Here is a 21,147-nt window from a genome sequence, read left to right on the forward strand (position 1 = left end):
TACAATAAAGCACCTATTGCACTCAAATATGGTATTTTTGGACCAATGACCATTTCATCATCTTCTTTTGGACGGAATGGATCTTTCTTAATGTCCAAAGAACGAACGACCATTGGCGTGCTGAGTGGATAAGCATTGTCCATCTAAATCACTTCAAGACTTTTTCAATGTAAGCTGATTGGTGGACCAAAATTTCATTAACACAATGCTCGATCTGCACGCCAAGACAATATTTTGTTTTCCCGAGGTCTTTTATTTCAAATTTGCTTTTCAGATATTCAGCAGTTTTATTGATCTTTTCAGGAGTTCCAACTAGGTTCATATCATCAACATATACTGCCACTATAGCAGATCCAGAATTGGATTTCTTAATGAACACACAAGGGCAAATGACATTGTTGATAAATCATTCTTTGATCAAATATTCACTAAGATGATTATACCGCATTCGTCCAGATTGTTTTAACCCATGCAATGATCGTCTTAATTTGATCGAGAGCATACTTTGTGGTTTGTTAGTTGTTTCAGGCAACTTAAGTCATTATGGGACCTTCATGTATATGTCAGTATCTAATTCTCCATATAGATACACAGTGATGACATCCATAAGTCGCATGTCAAGCTTTTCTGAAACCACTAAACTTATTAAGTCACAGAACGTAATTGCGTCTATTACAGGAGAATATGTCTCCTCATAATCAATTCCAGGTCTTTGTGAAAAGACTTGTGCAACGAGTCGTGCTTTGTATCTTGCAATCTCGTTTTTCTCATTGTGTTTTCTTGTGATTATCTATTTGTAACCCACGTGATTTACATCAGGCGGAGTTTGGACTACCGGTCCAAAAACACTTCGCCTTTCCAAGGAATTTAATTATGCCTGGATTGCATCTTTCCACTTAGGCCAATCTTGTCTCTATTTGCATTAATCAATAAATCGGGGCTCAATATCATCACTTATTATGATTTCAGTGGCTACTGCGAATGCGAACATATCATCGATGATTATTTCATTCTGATCCCACAATTCATTTGTACATGCATAATTTATGGAGATTTCTTTGCTTTCATGTACTGCTGTCTCTTCAGAGACATGCGTCTCATTAAGGACATTTTCTTTTTTTGGAAGCACAGAATCATGAATTGCGAATTTTTCATTCATTTTCTCTTCTTGAATAATTTCATTTAGATTCAGCTGTGCCCTTGTCTTTCTCTTTCGAGGGCCTGAATCTTTTGAACCTGGGGGTCTACCACGCTTCAAGCGTGCACCTGATGAATCATTCGCTGCCACTTTATTTTGTCCAATAGGGACATCAATTCTTGTAGGTGCATTTGCAGTTGGTATATGTGATTTTGTCACTTTCATAGCATCATTAAATGCATCTGGCATTTGATTGGCAATACTTTGAATATGAACGATCATTCTCACTTCATTTTCACATTGAGTGCTACATGGATCAAAATGAGACAAGGTGGGTACAACCTATATCAGCTCTTGCCGTTCTTCTGGAACGGTCTTTTCTCCCCCTAACGAGGGGAAAACTGTCTCATCAAAGTGACAATCAACAAAACGAGTTGTAAACATATCACTTGTCAGGGGTTCCAAATATCTAATGATAGATGGTGAATCAAAACCCATATAAATTTCCAGTCTACGCTGAGGTCCCATTTTAGTGCGTTGCGGCGGTGCAATAGGCATATAAACAGCACAACCAAAAACTCGTAAATGTGAAATGTTTGGCTGATGTCCAAACACGAGTTGTACTGAGGAGTATTGGTGGTTGGCTATAAGTCTCAATCAAACCAATGATGCAGCATGTAAGATGGCATGTCTACATGCAGAAATTGACAATTTTGTTTTCATGAGCATAGTACGAGCTATTAACTGAAGCCGCTTGATCAATGCTTCTGCTAAACCATTTTAAGTATAGACATGAGGAACATGGTGTTCAACATCAATGCCCAATGTCATGCAGTAGTCATCAAAGGTTTAAGACGTAAATTCACCAGCGTTATCAAGTCGAATTGACTTAATGGGATAATCTGGGAACTGTGCTCACAACTAGATTATCTGAGCAAGAAGTCTCCCAAAAGCTACATTCCGAGTAGATAAGAGGCAAACATATGACCATCGGGTAGATGCATCAACCAAAACCATAAAATATTGAAATGGTCCACAAGATGGTTGAATAGGTCCACAAATATCCCCTTAAACTCTTTGCAAAAATGATGGGGATTCAGCATAAACCTTTAGTTGTGATGGTCTAATTACCAACTTCCTTTGAGAACAAGCCTTGGAAGGGTTATCATTTGAGATATCAATGTCTCTTTGCTCAATAATGAATGTCCATTAGAGTTGGTAATGATCCTACGCATCATGATGGATCATGGATGACCTAAACGGTCATGCCAAAACATGTAATCTTTTGAATCAATGAACTTTTGGTTCATGACAGCATGTAATTCAATTGTCCTTATGTATGTATAATACAATCCACTCGACAAACCATGCAACTTCTCCAATATATGCTTCTGGGTATCAATGGAGGTAATGCATAGATACTCCACATTTTCTGCACTTTTCGTTTCAATGTGGTATCCATTTAAACGTATGTCTTTGAAACTCAACAAATTTTGAGTAGATCAAGTAGCATATAATGCATTCTATATAGACAATATTGTTCCATTTGGTAACATAATATGGGCTTTCCTTGAGCCTTCAATTACATCTAATTGACCTGATATTGTTGTTACCTTTACTCTTGTAAGCATCAATCTTGAGAAATACTTTCGATCACGAAGTATTGTATGTGTGGTTGCGTTATCTGCAAGACAAATATCTCCGTCATTTCTCATGTTTTGAGAATAACCATAGCCTTTATCCATGCTTTCTGAGTAAAGGGGATCACGGTTAAAAACAACTTAGAAATTTAAATGCCTCTTTTATTAAAATGCGAGTTTTTAAACTACAAGTTCAGAGTAATAAAAGTACATCAAATATAAATGATTCAGTCAGACCGATACACTTCATTCCCCATTTCCACAATGAAGTTTGAGACATCTAGGTGGGTTGTGTTCAACTGTCCTGATGCCACTGGATAAGGTATATCCATTGGTCTAGCATAGTCGAGGAAATTAATCTTGACACCCTTCTCCTTGAGGGAGGCTTGATATAGATCCACCAGATGTTTTTGGGTACGACAGGTACGTGCCCAGTGCCCATCGTCACCACACCTATGGCATGCTCCATCAGAGTTTCTAGGAGCATTGTTCATACGAGCTTTGCCTTTGTGGCAATTTCCATTTTTAAAGCTCGGGCCTAAATTTTGCCTTGGAATCTGGTTGTGAAACTGACCACCATAATTCTTGCCTTTCCTATTCCACCAGCCTCACTTATGGCCACATCCTTGTTTATGATTATCGCCACTAGAGGATGTGACGTTCACTTCGAGGGAAGTAGCATTCACTTTTAGGAATGGTGCAGATCCAGTAGGTTGGGACTGATGATTTTTCATCAAGAGCTTATTGTTTTGTTCAGCTATGAAGAGCACAGATATCAGCTGCTTGTATTCAGTGAAGCCTTGCACTCTATACTGCTGCTACAAGAGCATGTTAGAGGCATGAAATGTGTTGAAAGTCTTTTCCAGCATATCTTCCTCAGTAATGGTATCCCCACACTGAAGGGTAATTCTGAACAACGCAGAATTGTACTCAGCCACTGTCTTGAAATCCTGGATCCTTAGGTGAGTCCATTCATAGCGAGCCCTTGGAAGAATCACCGTTGTCTGCTGATTGTATCTGTTTCACAAAAATTGGAAGTTTGAAATCTCTGTTATAAATAGACAAAAGTTAGAGAGATAACCTTTCTAAGGACAGGAGAGAAGTAGGTGCAAAATATCACACTATGACTTTAGTAGCTATAACATAAAAAAAGATGGTAGATAAAGAGAGGGAGGGATACTAATATTATTTCTTTTGCTTTCTTTCGCAGTGCATTTGATAACAGACGGAGTGCTCTATTTATAGAGCGACTCTCGTAACTACAACCATCAAAATACAATGATGATACTTTTGAAAGTATCAAACACTATTACTCACTATTACTAAGCCTTTGGGCATTCTTTTGAGTGGGCATTCACCCACAAATTCTATAACAATCTTTGAATTATTAGAAGCAACAGATTAATTGCGTACTTATGAAGGCCAGTAATAGATCGATCATCAAACAGAAAATTAGTGGCAAAGTGCATTTGTGTTCTAATCAAGCCGACTTTCGCCCCAATTCTTAAATTTGACAAACATTTAAACTAATTTAGATCTGCAGGTGTGTGTTACACTAAACACATCATTGGCAATGATCAAGTGCTTTTCCTTTTAGCACTTTTAGAGTAATAAGAGGGTTTAGAATTTTTCACCAGCTTGCGTCCCACCAATAATAATATGTATTATCTGATAAGTTTCAAGATTATCACTTCATCATGTTACATCATTCGTGACAATTATTATATATATTCTGTAGGCTTGCAGGTAATCCTTCCTTTTTGTATCTTTCTTAGGAGTTATCATAAATCTAGCAGCAGCTAACGTGCTCTAAGTTGTACTCACTCTATATTCATATAAAAACGAATGATGAATGCAAAGAAATGTACGTATGTAGCGACCAAATAAATATGTCCCACCCCTTACTCAATCGACATGCATGCATGCAAGCTGATCGAGTAGGCCATGCCCGAAACCCTAACCCTGCAATATTCAGTTGAATCCTATATACTTTACTACTAAACCAGATTTCCTATTCTACATCCGCCAATGTAAATAGAAAATTCAATATCAATTTATTATGACTAGTCAAGTTCAAATTTTTCACTTCTTATTATGATTGTTCCATTGTTTTACTTTCGATTTTAGATAAGATGGACGGAACAATTAGAATCAGTTATTAATTTATTACATGTGGCTTCAAATCAAACACGTATATAAATAGAACAACTTTTCTCCTATATGTTAAGTTAATTAGTAAAAAATTAGAAGAAAAAAAAATATCTCTCCAATATATGTACCTGCCTCCTTGAATACGAAGGGCCTCTCGAAACTACTTGTGCAGGTTTTGTGATTTTCCCACATGCCCTCAACTGATATCTCTGGTTTCCCTTTCTATGTGGGGTTATATATGTTGAAACTTGGGAACCCAACTCCACCCGTGTTCTTGTCTTTAGAAATAATACAAAGGGTCCCCTTTCACCTTTCAGAGCAACCAATTATCATGGTGGTGGGCTCTCATCTATGATGATCCCCTCTACAGCTAAAATTCCACTTGTGCTTATTTTGTTGCATATCACCGTTTTCAAGAGTGCTTATAAAAATTTTATATATTGTCCTAGAAAGTAATTTACAGAATTGAAATAATCTGAGCTAGCTATCCCATGCATCTTGCCTTTCTAATGTTAGTGAATTTGCAGCTACGTGGGTTCTACTTCTGACGCCTCATGAAAGTTTTTCTCCTAGATCACTCATCGAGAGATGTGGCCCAAATAGATAAAAAAAAATGTAGTCGTATAATTAATAAATTGACTATACAACATGATAATGTGGCAGGATGCTACTAGCTCTTCCATATCACAAGTTTTAGGCACATGTGCATGGGTCGTATGTCTGTTATGCTTGACGTATATGGTCTTGTGAAAACTAATGTATCATATCTTTGAGCATAAACATCAAGTTCATAAATCAGAAGTAGGTGCAAACATATCATTTAAGAACCAGGGTTAGCTATGAGGATAACCATGTTTTCAATTGAACTTCTGCTTGCTTGTAGCAGATTGTAGAGGTTTTAATTAATCCTTTATTGGCTTAGTTTAGTTTGTTAAGATATTGGCGGGTTTTGGCGCACAACAAAAGTAATAGATAAAAAAATCACGAACAATCACTAGAGAATTGAGAAAAATTCTAGAAGTTTGATTAATAACATGAAAGATGAATGGTAATACAACCCCAAAAGTAGTTTATATAGTTTTAGGGAAAACCCTAAATGCAAAGGAAATAAAATGGGGAATTATAAAAGTTTCGAAAACACCCTTAAAATTTAAAAGCTATTTTTAACCCAACAACGTTATTAAAATGTCAAAATCCATCTTATGTATCAGCAAAGGAGTGAGTTGTATTCAACTTGTCATTCTCTTTTTGAAAAGTAATGACAGGTCCAATCGGACACCAAAAGCCCAAAAAAAACTGTTCACCGCAGCTAACCTGAACTTGCCGTTCGAATAAGCTTTTCCACACCCTCGTTAGTTTTGAAATTAATGATAGAGTAAACAGCGAGAATAGAACGGCAAGAGACTTTAAGACATGGGCTCCAAGCGTTCACACACACACAACCATAGATAACAGGAAAAAATAAGAAATAAAAAAGTTAGGCCAACAACACAACGAATTGACAAGGTTCGCCTCAAATGGGGCTACCGCTCCGGTCATTGATGATACGATCTATATGTATCAAAAGAAACAAGATTATGAGCCTGTTCCAACATTCTTAAGTAACCTCACTTCTCTCAACCCTTCTCAACTAAGAATCCTCAATACACTATAATACACCAATGGACTCACAATCTCTAAATGCTTCAAGTTTCTCGATCAATCGGCCAACCTTAACCCTATATAACACACGAAACACTGACAAACTGTAATCTTGATAACTTAAGTTACACACTTAAATCATAAAGGAAGCTGATACATATATAGTATACATTATAGCCTCTCTTAAACCCAAGTTATACACTATAACAAGTTACTCAATGGTATTAAACCAAAAGATAGAGTATCTAACACTGACTAAACCAAATCAATCCGCACCGTACTTCGATGTGTTCTAATCTGAATCAAATGAGATGCATCCACCTTTAGGAGTTGTCAGGTTAACTTTCATGCCTAAGTCTTGGCTTCATACAGCAATTGGAGCAACTTCATCATTTTATTCCTCGTGACCGACAAGTGCAGCTATAGCATTTGCGTGAAATATTTTCTATTGTGAAAGAATGTTCCATCCATGCTGATTTGGCAGTATAAAAGAAAGGAAGGAAAGCATGCAATCATGCATGTCGTACATGTTCGTTTTCATTGTTAAGTTAGCAGAAAAGATGGAAACAAGGGAGCAGGTAGTACAAAAGAGAGAAGTAACTTTGGGAATGGAGTTCCTACGTACAATTTTTTCTTTTATTTCAAATTTTATAGAAAGTGAGCTAGAAAGATGAAAAAATGGAACCCTCCTCAACATTTATTAAGTTCAGGTACCAACATTAGAAGAATTTTTGTCACCCTAGGATATATTTTCAATGATATTAATGGGTTTTGAAAACCCATAACAAGGAAATAACAAAATAGTTGAACTACTACAAGAGCCTACATTATTTTTAAACACGGTATCAGAGCAGTGATCTTAAGATTTCCACTCTACTTGAAATTATACCCCCAACAAACTCTTATATCGATACCTGCGATGATGGAGGATGTTGCTTTTCCTTCTATTCCTGATTTGAGTTCTCATCAGATTGCATAGCTCATCCTAACCCCTACATAGATTCAAATAATCACCCAAATAATTTTGAACAAGATTCAAACCTAGATTAAGAACCAGGACTAGATCTCGGTGAAGATTCTTCATCATGCTTCTTCCGTGGCATCAAATTTTGAATCTCAGAAGTCGTTGCATTCGATGCCTAGATGTTTGAGTCGACTAGATCAAGGTCGACTGGTCGGACCAACCCAGACGATCGGTCAATACAACAACAACCAAGCCTCATCCCATTAAGAAGGGTCGGCTGTAAGAATCGTAAAACGTCACTGCACTTGATTTTGTGCCATATCTTCCGTTAGCTCTAGGTGTTTCGTATCTTTTCTTAAAATTTCTTTCCAAGTCTTTCTAAGATCTTCCTTTACCCCTTTTGCACTGAGCCTCCGTCTTATAGTCTTATCTTCTAACTGGAGCATTTGTAAGTATTCAGTTCACATGTCCAAACCACCTTAAAACCAATTTTTTCTCATCTTAACTTCAATTACAGCCCTACTTTATCTCATATATCCTTGTTCGTAACCCTACCATTTCTTTTACACATCTAATGAAGCATTCTCATCTCGGCTACACTCATTTTTTTGCACATGTTTATTATTGACCACTCAACATTCCGTGCCATAAAGCATTGATGGCCTTATTAACCACCAATCATGTTTTTTTTTTTTTTGGAATGATGTAAGTTGACAGAGGGAAATTTTTCAGGGAAACAGAGAAGTGAGGAATTTGAATTAAAGAAGTGAAAAGATAGTTGATATGTTTCTAGGAGGATAATGAAATTAGGGACTTGGTAAAGAGAAGAAGATGAAGTTTGAAAGATATGTAAAGAAGACATTTCAAATTATCTAGTTGTTGTATATGGACCGACTTCTCTCGGGATCATCAAATCTGATGGTTAAAATCAGGAAACAATATCAGAGGTAATTTCTTGTTTTTCATACACATGCAACAAGCACAAAGTTTCATCATTAAAAACTTTATGGCACAACACTTGAGAGCTCACAAAGAACCGAATCACCATATGAAGACAAAAGGCCAAACGGTATGTATTCCAGCTTACTTCGAATGACATGGTCTTTAGATAACTATCCATCTTCAAGGGGAACAAGTGTCTTTCAGATATATAGTTAGGGGCAATTGTGGGACCATGGTTTTCTAAGCTAGAGTAAGATTGATCTGAATAACACTACCTCAGAAGTCCGATCATAGACTCACAGCTCCAAACCATTATTAAGTTGACAAGTGTGAGAGTGCTTTGAACACTTTTTCGTGGCCGTCCACCATGGTAGGCTCCGATCATTTGTGACTCGTACACGGACTTCACCCTATCATGAGGGAGTACAAAGTGTGTGCTTACACTTAGGAGGAGTCCTATACACATGCATGATGTTGTGAAGGTAGGCAACGAGAATGATCAACATCATATCATTGTGAGGTTGTTTTTGAACCCCTACCCGAACTTGCATGGTGGAAATGACTTAACTAAGTGCAATGCAGCCAACATCATATCATTGTGAGGCATCATTCTCTAGAGACTAAATAAGATGGGTACTTACATAAGATGTAAATGAGCAAGCATACTCTTTCATTATTATTGTTGCTAGCCAACATCTTATAATTGTGAGGTGGACTTGGTAATAGTGAGTCTCCCATACCCTACTAAGAGTTTCCTCCAAAACTCTCGAATTCCGATGAGGGATATGGAATTTGCCAAAAATAGTGGGTGGTGCTATTTGATTTAAAGACCGAGATCAAATAGCTTAAAATCAATCAATTTATGTTCATTATGTCTTTATTTACCAATATATTTGCAAATGCTATCCAAAACTTGACAAAGAAAAGTCGAAGGCTTTAGTTTCCGGACTTGGTACCACAATCTCATAGATTGTCTTGAATGGATTGTATATGTACCTAAGTAGTCTCATTCTCACAATCTTCCTAGTGATAATATATCATTGGAAAAACATGTTAGATAAGTCTATCATAAAGAGGACAACACTTTTAGTGTCATAATTCTTCAATTACAAATCGTTGTATGAAGAAATAAGAGTTGCTTTGAACAACCCTTAGTTAACGCAAACACTAGTGCTTGTTTCTTTGTTAAATGAACAAGGAACTTGAGAAGGAAGCACAAGGGCCTAGACACCTTATGCGCCATGATTCTTCACTTACAAATTGTTGTATGAAAAAATGAGAGTTGCCTTGAACAATTCTTGAAAGTTTGTAATTATGTTTATAATATAATGGTTGATTGACAAAAATAGTCCATCAACATGGACTTATGATGATTTTGAATCATTGAGTGTTGAAGTGTTAAACCATTTCAAGAGATGGAAACTAGGCAAGGAGTTCACTTTTGTGTCCCTATCCAAATGGTTCACTAAGTTTATTGTAAACTATATAGTGAACATTAACCGCACACTCTCCAAATCGTTTGATGTGTATAAACACAATTGAAATAAGTTTCAAGAGAGATAGTGGGAGTTTAACGACCATGACTATTGTAGTCAATGGAGAAGTCAAATGAAGAAGGCGAAATAACTCCAAGGGAACAAACTTTCTTTATGAAATGATGGACATTGGAAGGGGTATTTGCAAGAAATGTCTTGCAAGTGTCAAGAACACACCTTTCGAAGGTGTTATAAATTGTTCTTGAAGGGTTCAAAATACTTGGTTCTTCTACTTGAATGCTTGATTCCGTATTAGTAACTATGTTTTACAATCATTGTAAAAGTATGGCTAATAAGAAGTAGAAGATTAATGAGAGAAAAGAAAGCACTTCACATTCTGAACGTGATAAAGTATAGATCTCTGCGAAAGCAGATAATACTTACTTCCTCATATGAACTACCAAAGAAATTGGAAAACCAAAGATTGTCTTTACATTCCAATTTGAATAAGGAACTTAATTCCATCACTATAAGAGATGGATGAATGTTTTGTTTGACAAAACATTATTCTTTATTAATAAATGAATGGATTATTGTAATCTAATTGATTGTCTCTATAGTAGAGATGATGTGGTAGTGTTAACTGTTTAGAATATAACGATGCTTAAAACATAAAAGGTTGCAAGATAGTGACTAATCCCACTGAGTTGTGACACCTCTCAAACATAAATTACAAGTTGGTCATAAATGGATGCTTTGGATCGTTAGATCCGGATCCAATGCCTTCTTGTTAAAACTGTATAGAGGCGAAATGTTCGAATCTTTATTCTTTTGGAAAGAATAAAGAATCACAAAGTTGTTGAGGTTAATTCACTTAGATGTTAGTGACACTTGTCCACAACATAATACTACTCATGTTGTATGACATTCACTGAAAATCGCTCTCGATTGGACTATCGTTTATTTTGAATAAACACAAGTCCAAATACTTTGCAAAAGGTTTCAAAGAATTCAAGAATGTAAGTTGATGAGTAAGACGTCTAAAGTATTTACCTCCTTAGATTTGATCCAAGGAAAAATAACACTTTAGAAGAGTTTCCTTGAAAGATATCAAGGAAAGTAGCATCAAATACCCATATATAGGATATATACTTCTAAGCCAATATGATTGTCAATTAGAAGATCTTCCAAAATTTTCATGACTCCAGATGATGTAGTTGGAAAGATAGACAAGTCTTGAGCGTGTTAAGATTTGGGATTGTGTGCTAATAAGCAATATTTGTTTGAGAACAATCTTGTGTGATATCCTTATATTAACCTTTGGATATCACTTCTACAAACCAACGAACAGATGTTGTTTGTTTGGTAGTTCATTGTAATCCTACAATAGGATTTGCCTAAGATAGGGCAAATGACCGAGAGATAGAACTCAAAGAATGGGTTCTTTGAAAGACAAGATAATAATCAACAAATATAACAACCTAGTTCCTACACCACAAGCTCCAAGGTAGTTGAGAAGGATTTATAAACCATCTCCATTGAATGGTTTGAACTTTATGACTATGTCATAAAGTTACACCTCTTAATTCAAAAGAAATAAGAATGAAAATCCTTATGACTACATTGAGTGTATATATAACATATACTCAAGGAAATGGTATAGTACCATTTGACCCGAAATAATGAAACCTACATAGCTAAATGGTAGCTTAAGGTGACTATAAATCAATTAGATTGGTTGACTTGGAAGAAACCATCTTTGATGTAGTCTTGGTTTCAATTAATTCGAAGACTGCTAGCTACAACTAAACGGTGATTCAATGTTTGGACATAATATGGGTTTCCGAAACCATTATCAAGATAGTCTTGATAATATATGTCTAAAACTAGGAATCACAAGACGTGTAAGTTGTAGAGATCCATCCATAATGAATCTTAGCAAGCTAGTGGGAGCCATAAGTGTCTTATGAGAGAAAGATCAAATCGTTTGATTTCTCATAAGAATGTAAATGAATCTTTTGTTTACTAGGTTTACAAAAGATTAGTGGGAGTTAATCATATTCCTAAATTTGAACATATATATGATACATTAATTTTGAAAATGAAAGGAATTCTTCTTCGTTAAAGTTATGACTTTAAACATTCTATAACAATAGAATGTATATGGGAGACATAGTCTATATACATGGGATGGAAATCTATAATGATAGATTTCAAGATATAATTGGATTGTCTCAATGCCTATTGATAGACAATAGATGTAGGAAGTTTCTCGAATGATAAACTCCAAATGAAAGGACAATTCCAGTCAAATTGGGAGTTGTTCTTCTAAAAGGGAATGTACCCTTTTGACTCCCAAAGAAGCATAAAGCGTAAATAGAATCCTTTATGCATACACAGAAAGGTGATTTACATATTTCATATTGTATGAAAAACATTGATATGAGTTGTGCCAAGATAGGTACAAGACGAAATCAGTGCAAGCCCAGGATCAGAACTATGGCAATTGTCAAGTGAGTCCTTAAGTATTTAAGAAATACTAAATGATAGATTCTTCAAGAATGAGGAAGAATTAGAGTAACGCAATGGAAGCATAAATGTATTAGAATATGAATCTAATATCGTATCCATCATTGAATGCATCTTCATTTTGAATGAAGAGATAATTGGATATCTCTGTATTATGACTAAAAAGATATTTGGGTGGAAACATTAAAAGTAATGAATTTAGTGTGTTCCATCGTGCATACAAAATATATCGCCATATAGAAGCTTACAACAATGTTGTTTGGATGGGAAAGTTCATTTATGAACTCTTTATTCGGTTCCAACCAGAAAGTGTCTCTAGTGTACCAACACTACGACACTAATGGGGCGATAGCTCAAGCCAAGGAATCAAGGTCTCATCAAGATTCGAACTCACATGAGAGACTGAACTACATGATTGAGAATCATGCATAATGGTGACATCGTTATTCTCAAGGTTGCTTTTATGGATAACATATAGATATCCATTGTCTAGGCCTACTACTCAGCCATTTTTTAAATGAATTCAAAAAATGTATCATCACAGATAACCAAGCTGATTGGCTTTAGTGAAAATGGGATATTGTTGAAAATGTGCCCTAAAACCAATCATATGATGATACTTTACAGACATTTCACATGTTAAACTAATCTGGTTTAATATAAAGGGCAAATATTATTGTTTTAAGCCGTTATAAATGTTATATGCTTAAATGATAAGTCCAAGGAATATGTAATTGGGAGAATGTGATCTAAAGAAGTTAGATTCAAGAGACCATTCTCTTTCTTATACATATCCTAAACGTTCTTGATCATAGGATTGCCAATTGGGCATTGACAGTCTGTTAAGATCAGTACATGCTATGTCTTCTTTTAGGGAGAGTGACTGGTCTCGAGTCATTGGTGTGACTGACACCAAGACAAGCATGTAGATGCTCAATAGAGAATGAGTCCACTGAACACGATCAACAAGGAGTTCTCATACTCATGTCACATGAAAACTCATGGTTGGAATAATGCAAAGTAGTCCTTTGACCTGAGGTATCATAGTTGTCTTGTGGTTAAGTCCTTGATCTTTGACTATATCAAAGTCACTCCGTCAAAGGGTGTCCACGACATAGTTGGGGTTAAGTTACTTAGCCATGGAGGCAAGTGAATGCACAACAAGGGATCTCTGACCTTTAAACCGTTTAAGGGAGAATACTCTATAATATGATTAAGAATCTTTGGCCAAAGTGCGAAAAAGATTTAGGAAGTTGTTCCAAATCACATTCAAGGTAATCATATAAGTAAAAGAATCACATTGAATAGTAGACATAAATAAACTATCAAACCATACAATGTGGTTAAGAGTATTATAATAGAGAAAGACCGTATTGCATTGTAATCCTAAACTGAATAGGTTCTCTACCTCTTCTGATTAGCTTGGGTAGCCATGACATACTGCTAGGTGTCACTCATGGTTTATGGAAGCCCTAAAGGTGTGTAATCACTAAAAGGAGAATTGAAAGTATGTTTCAATTCACAATCGATTTGAAGAGTTCTAATCGCCCACTGCCTCGCTAAAAGGAAATTAATGGATTGTACACCGTGTAAGGTAGAGATTGAAGAAACAACAGAGATGAGTAAGGATAATTAAATGGTTTAATTATTATGGCTAGGATTAATTAATATGTTAATTAATCAAACAAATAAGTTTGTTATAGACCTTGGATTAGTTTTGGGCCTCAAGGCCTAATGGGATTTGAATGCCAAGCCCATTAACTCAAGTTGTATGACAACTTGAATACACAAAGGGCTTAAAAGCCCAATAAACTCTTAAGGCCGGCCACATTAGAGAATGAAGGGTTTTGGTTCTTTTGTCACTTAAGTGAAGGGACTTTATAATTACTGCCAAAATTCATTTAGGGTTTCTTTTGGAGAAAAGATGAGAACACAAAAAAGCTCTCTTTTCTCTCTAAGAGGCCGACCACCCTAGAGGAACATAGCTAGCAATCTTACTGCCTCTAGGTCACTCATCTCTTCATCAATGCTCTCCTTGGTGTGGAGACTTAGAGGTTCTCTATTTTGGGAACTTGGAGAATCCATTCTACCATCCTCATCCAAGAAATTGATGGAGCTAAGAAGTAAGGAATGAAGGCCCTATCTCTTGGGTGATTAGCCTTTGCTTACGTAAAGAGGAATACACAAAGGTATAATATATTTCAACTCACTTTGTTCTTGAGTTGAGTCTTGGTTCACCACACACACTAGGCCTTGAATTTCATGGGTAAAATTTTGTTTTTGAGTGCATACAAGCATGATTCTGCCTTTTAATTGTTAATTGCATGCATAGATGTTGCTTAAATGAACTAATTTTCACAAATAGATCATTCACCTTTGACTAGTACAAACCCTTTTCCTAGTCTTAGGCTTGGTCACGGCTGTGTGCTTTTTTTACAAGTTATTCGAATTTGCGCGTCTCTACCACTTAAGGCGGTGCGCGAGTTTAGTTCCAACATGGGCGGTGTCAAAGATGTTAGCGGTAGTGGTAATGACAGTGAGACAGTAGAGAATGTTGTGGTGGTGGTGGTGGTAGTGGCGATGATGACCGTAGTTGTAGCAAATGTTATTATGTTTTTCTACTAAAATTTTAACTTTGTTTTATAATGTATCCTTTGTATCTAATATTTTGAAAACTGTTCTTGAAAAATAGAGGAAACATAAATTTGATGTTCTATAAAATTAAGACTAAATTTTATTTTTATTATTTTTCATTTTTTTAATTTTGTTTTCACAAAATAGTCTGCCAAACGCATTTTGCATCCTCTCTGCAAAACGAAAAATTGTTTAGCAAAAAAGCTGATGAACGAGCCCTAAATGTTTATCTACAAAGATTAAGATGTGGAATTATCGGTTATCTTTTAGGTTTAACTTATATTTCCTTTTTTTGCTCATATGGACACCGAATTTAAATACTCTTGTGTAAAATTCACTCCAATATTTTATTTTATTTTAGATAGAAATATTTTCGGTTATTCTTAAAGAAAAAAATTGAAAACATTGATGCATCTGGAAGCTAGTTGAAAACGATGTATGTATTTAAAAATTCGCCTACACTAATCTTAAGCCCATACTAACCATTGCAGTGACGAAAGGGCAGAAAACAGAAACCGGAGGAGGAGCGTTGGATTGTACCGTTTTCTATCCACGATTAATCGCACCGAACACGACGTAGTGACTGCCCATGATGCGCTGACGCCCCTCGAATCTGGCCCCACCTAAATCAAAGCCAAGCCGTTAGACGTTGAGCCCTACAAACTTAATATAAGCCAAGCCATTCTGTACTTATTAAAATTTTAAAAATACAAGAAAGCAAGTATAAAATAATCTCTAAAGTTGCCACATAATACTACGATTTAGTGATATTTCTCTTTATTTATAAGTAAAATGTCTTTAGGTTCAGTTCTTACCAAAAACGAATCTGAACCACATTATTGCTAGCTCATTATGAGGTTAAGACACTCTCTCTCTTAGTGTAGATAATATCGTTTGTTAAAAAAAAAATCTATAAAGTTTTTTTGTTGATAATTTTCAAACAATTTTTCATCGTTAAAAGACTCGTCATATGTTTAGCGGCTATGTTTGGATAATTATTTCATCACTAAAAGCTTTTTTAGTTTGAAAAAAAATGTGAAAGAGAAAATAGAGACAACTAATCTCGTTACTTGGTTGTGCGGTTTTGAAAAAAAAATTGTAAAAATTATAGTTGTTGAATTTGGTTTTGTTGATAGGGTTAATTTGGCCTTTGAACTCTATTTTGGGTGACAAAACAATTTTGAATAATGCGTTTATTTTTTATTGGTGACACTTGATTTAGTTTGCAAAAATTAATCTCTTTAACATTACTTAAATGTTATCTCTGTCATAAACCGGAAAGGCAACAGGCTATAACCGGTGAAGAAGAAATTGCATTTGGATCGAATTTATGTTCATTTCATTTGCCAACTTTCTGCAGTTCTAACCCAATATCTAACCCCAGTTATATTCTAACCCAATATCGAACCCAAGTTGGTTTATTTAAAGCGAGAGAGTGTGACAGCATTGCTGGGTTGTGAACTCCTTCACTCACCTTCCTCCCTTTCTCTCTCTCTCTCTCTCTCTCTGTAAATCTCTGGTTATTTCCCATTGTAGTAGATGAACGCTCATATCATAGACTAAGCTTAGTTGTTTGAGTAATGATGTAGAGAGAGAGGGAAAGAGAGAGAGAGAAGAGAGAAAGAGAGTGAGAGTGTCTTGGTTGGTTGATTTACTTGTCCATTGGTGCAAAAATTTTGGGTTTGTTTGTTGGGTTTTAATTTTTGGTTTTGTTTAATTTTGATGGGTACTGAGGGAGGAGGAGAAGAAGTAGGAATGAAAGAGAAGAAAGATCATGAGGCGGCGGCAGCAGCAGCAGAGGGAGGAAGTAGGTTGTTGTACACCTGTTGTATACACCAGTACACTAGTTTGTCTAGTTGTTTCAGACATAATAATACTTGTGCTTCTTCTTCCTTTGCTTCCTTTAAGTGAGCAACATATGTTCCTCTAAATTATTAAAGATCCACTGGAAAACATAATCGAGAAAGAACAAAAACATTTACAGAGATAAGTAGAAAAAGAAAGGAGCTTTGATTGGTTTAATTTCTTGATCTCTTAAGATCCGGTATCAAACTCGTTTTAGCTCACTCACTAATTATGAAGAGGCTTGGAAGCTCAGATTCTTTGGGTGCTATGATTTCCATCTGCCCAATAACAGGTTAATTTTTTAGTTTTTAATATAATATCCATTTTATTTATTTGAATTTGCCTTTATTTTTTCTTCTATTGGTGTTTCCCCAAGATTCAGACATACCATGTTTGTGTTTTTTTTTTTGTTTGTTTGTTACCTTTTTCATGATCAAACACCGAGAAAAAAAAAAGCTTTGAGATCATGACACTCGATTGCTTCTTTTATGTTTCAAATTCATCATGTTGCTTGTCGAATTCAATTCATGTTTTGTATTCTTCCTTTTCTTGTTTTGGAATTTTAATTTCCAGCCTACATACATATATATTTTGAGCGTATGAATCTAACATAGGGAAGAAAAACAGCATCTGACCACTTGTTATATTGTCAATTGATTTTACGGTGAACGTCAACTTCCCTTGAAATCTATTGTTTTGCCTTTCTTAGTTGTCAAATTTTTGGAAAAACTAAGATTGGATTGGCTCTTTGTTTGCAGATGAACAGAGTCCAAGAAACAACCATGTTTACAGCAGGGAATTCCAGTCCATGTTGGAAGGGTTAGATGAGGACGGTTGTGTGGAAGAGGCCGGCCGTGTTTCCGAGAAGAAGAGAAGATTGAGCGTTGAACAAGTGAAGGCCCTGGAGAAAAACTTCGAGGTGGAGAACAAGCTTGAACCAGAAAGAAAGGTGAAGCTTGCCCAAGAACTGGGCCTCCAACCAAGACAAGTTTCCGTGTGGTTCCAGAACCGCCGTGCTCGTTGGAAAACCAAGCAATTGGAGCGCGATTACGGCGTTCTCAAAGCCAATTACGACTCTCTCAAGTGCAACTACGATATCCTTCAACATGACAATGAAGCCCTTCTCAAAGAGGTATGTACTTGATCCACAACTCTATCGATATAAATGCTCTCTTGTCAAATAGTACGAGACGTTATTTTTTATATAAAGAGCATCGTCAGTAAGCTTTTCGAACATGTCTCGACGCCTTAATCAAGTTGCATGTGATGCAGTATCTTATAGAAATAAATGTTCGATTGTCAAACAATCTCATGTGTCATGTTTTGTCTCCAACCTCGATGACGTTTGTTCTTGATTTAGTATGTGGTTTAGATCTACAATTTGACACCATAACATGACATTAATCAAGTTGTGGATATGATCTAAATCTTCGATCAACTGTTTATTTATTGACTTGCAGATAAAGCAATTGAAAGCAAAATTCCAAGAGAACACAGAGACCACTAATCCCTCAGTAAAAGAAGAGAAACTCCTGGGGAAAGATCAATCCAGTTACCGGGCGGTTCATGAGGGGAGCCGGTCACCGCCACCACCTCCGGAATCCTCCGTTCCAGAAACTGAATGCAAAGAGCCCAACTTTGAGAGCTTCAACAACACAAGTGGAGTACTAGAAGCCGTTTCATTGTTCCCGGATTTCAAAGATGGCTCTTCGGACAGTGACTCAAGCGCGATCTTGAACGAAGATAACAGTCCAAACTTGACTGTGTCTTCATCCGGGATTCTCCAAAACCACCAGCTCATCAAGTCTCCGGCTTCCACTTCACTCAAATTCAACTGTTGTTCGTCGTCCTTGCCGTCATCATCGTCAATGAATTGCTTTCCGTTCCAAAAGAGCTATCAGCCTTCCGTGAAGGTGGAGGAGCACAACTTCTTTAGCAGTGAGGAGGCTTGTAGCTTCTTCTCCGATGAGCAAGCACCTTCACTTCAGTGGTACTGTCCTGATCAATGGAACTAACCATCAACAATCCAATCAAATCCACTCCATCAGTCCCATCCAAAAAGAAGAATTGGAATCCAAGAAATAGACCTTCCATGATTTTTGTTAAATGGGAAAGTGGGGTTGTGTATAAATTAATGTACTTTGATCTCCACTGTGCAAAAGTGGAAGTTTGAGAGCAACTGTAGAATGGAGGTGGGAGAGAGAGAGGTTCACGTGGATGGAAGGTGAGGACGAGCATAAGGTATTGTCCTTGCCAAACCGTGCGGGATGATTGGGTCGTAATTAAAATTTCAGCTGTAAAAATGAAATGTCGGGAAAAGAAAAAACTTTAGGAGGTAGAATTTCGTGTAATGGAGAAAATAATCATTGTGCCTCACTTTTTCCCTTCCATCATGCTTCGCTTTTAACAATTTGAATGCTCGGTGGGCAGCTTTATGCAAAGGTAAAATCATATTTTCATATTAAAAATTTAATCTTAATATTATTTATTGTATTTTTTATTTTATTCTTATCGTTAAAATTTAAAATTTTTAAATTATTTTTATTAATTTTCTTTTTTATAAAATTATTACAATAATTGGAAAAGGAAGTTTCAAACTCCATAAATAAAAACTGAAAGTCACATTTATTAGAATATTCAACTACATACTGTAGATAATTTATTTCTTTTACCATGGAGCATGGCAGTGCCATATCCTTTTGAAGAGTATAATTTTACAACAGCATTATTAATAGGGGAAACTTGAAATAAGTCCAAATTTGTAAGCAATTACTAGATATAATCCAATTTTATTTAATTATTGATTTAAGTCCAGTGACTCATTGTCCATGTCATTTTATTTTCATTTTTTTGTCAAAATTCCCCCTCTATTAACATTATCCTTTAATTCTAGATTTACTTGTATTATGAAATTAATTATTTATCTTTAAATAATCCCCTACTTGTAGAATTAGTTTTAAAGTATATCTCTTCTTTCATAACTCATGTATACAATTTGTTGTTGTGTTCTCCGATCCCCTTCCTTCTTGTTCAGTCTTCTTCTTTCAAGTTTTAAAATTTCTAGAAAAATGTTCTCTTCCCAAGATAAATTAAACAACCATAGCCCACATGCATAAGGAAATTGAAACCAACATCCTTCAAAAGGAATGAAAAGGCCAAGCCTAATGTAACAAAGACTCAACTACTCTAAAATCATAAACAATAAAACTTGTCAACACTGAAACAACTGGTAACTTCGGGTTGAACAAATTCCAAACCAGGCAGATGGATCCGAGGCAACATCCAGGATACTAAACCAACTCATTCGCCTTATGAAATTCAAGTATAGTGGTTGTCAAGATGTATAAAATGTACACTGTTGGGATCTAGCATATAGAAACTAGAACGAGCAAAAAAAAAAAAAAAAGTTTCACCCTTTCTATAACCAGAACAAAGAAGATCCTAGTTATGTGGAAATCGATAACCACACAAGATTATGTAGAGGAAAACTCGTGTCCATAGCCCATCTTCAAAATACAGAACCGCAAGATAGATGTTGTATATTTTGTTTATCTACCTGTATTATATATTTCTCTAATGAATCTATTTGTATATTTTGTTTAGTCTACCTGTGTTATAGATTAATTGTATTTTATCTACCTATACGATATGTTTTTGCTCATTAGTCTATCTATATCACATATTCTTTCGTGTTATCTATCGATACGATAGGTTTTTATTCATAGTCTACCTATATCATAGATTAATTAATATTATCTACCTACATCACAAATTTTTTATCTACCTCGACAACGTTTCTTTTAATTTTTGATAAACTTATAAGATTGGTTGTAATGTGTTTTTAAAATGTTTTTAATTAGAAAATGGGTAGATAAAGTTATTTGAATATTCAAAAACAAAGAATTTAAATATTTTTTATTTTCAGGGGCAAAATAGATGTAATAAAAAATCAAATAAAATTGGACAGGTGAATTTTTTGGACCTGGATCAAACTGCCCCTTATTAATAATATCCTTTTGAAGAGTATAATTTTACAACAGCGTTTTTCTATTAATAAGGGTCAGCTTGAGAATGTTTATTTTTTAAAAGGTTTAATTGTAGTAGTGATTTGTGAATTTTAATCCTAGTTTAATTTTAGTCTCTAAACTCTCATATTAGTTTCTTTAATCTCGAACTAAACAATGTGTT

The 21,147-nt window shown here is 35.5% G+C and overlaps 1 protein-coding gene across 1 annotated transcript; it reads left to right on the forward strand.

Moving 5' to 3' along the window:
- Nucleotides 1–16,556: 16,556 nt before the first annotated feature.
- On the forward strand, nt 16,557–19,347 carry LOC125467827 (homeobox-leucine zipper protein ATHB-6-like). The gene is made up of 3 exons (XM_048576194.1): nt 16,557–17,251; nt 17,718–18,091; nt 18,420–19,347. Exons 1-3 carry the CDS (start codon nt 17,191–17,193, stop codon nt 18,972–18,974), a joined length of 990 nt encoding a protein of 329 aa, XP_048432151.1. The 5' UTR covers nt 16,557–17,190; the 3' UTR covers nt 18,975–19,347.
- The last annotated feature ends 1,800 nt before the right edge of the window (nt 19,348–21,147 follow it).

The sequence above is a fragment of a genome, unplaced genomic scaffold (assembly GCF_019419815.1).
Source record: "Pyrus x bretschneideri cultivar Hongxiangsu unplaced genomic scaffold, Pyrus_bretschneideri_v1 Contig86, whole genome shotgun sequence".
NCBI classification, from domain to species: Eukaryota; Viridiplantae; Streptophyta; class Magnoliopsida; order Rosales; family Rosaceae; genus Pyrus; species Pyrus x bretschneideri.

Coding starts and splice junctions, on each gene's coding strand:
- LOC125467827 (XM_048576194.1), top strand. CDS start 17,191: ATGAAGAGGCTTGGAAGCTCAGATTCTTTGGGTGCTATGATTTCCATC. Junction 17,252..17,717: donor TTCCATCTGCCCAATAACAG/GTTAATTTTTTA, acceptor CTTTGTTTGCAG/ATGAACAGAGTCCAAGAAAC. Junction 18,092..18,419: donor ATGAAGCCCTTCTCAAAGAG/GTATGTACTTGA, acceptor ATTGACTTGCAG/ATAAAGCAATTGAAAGCAAA.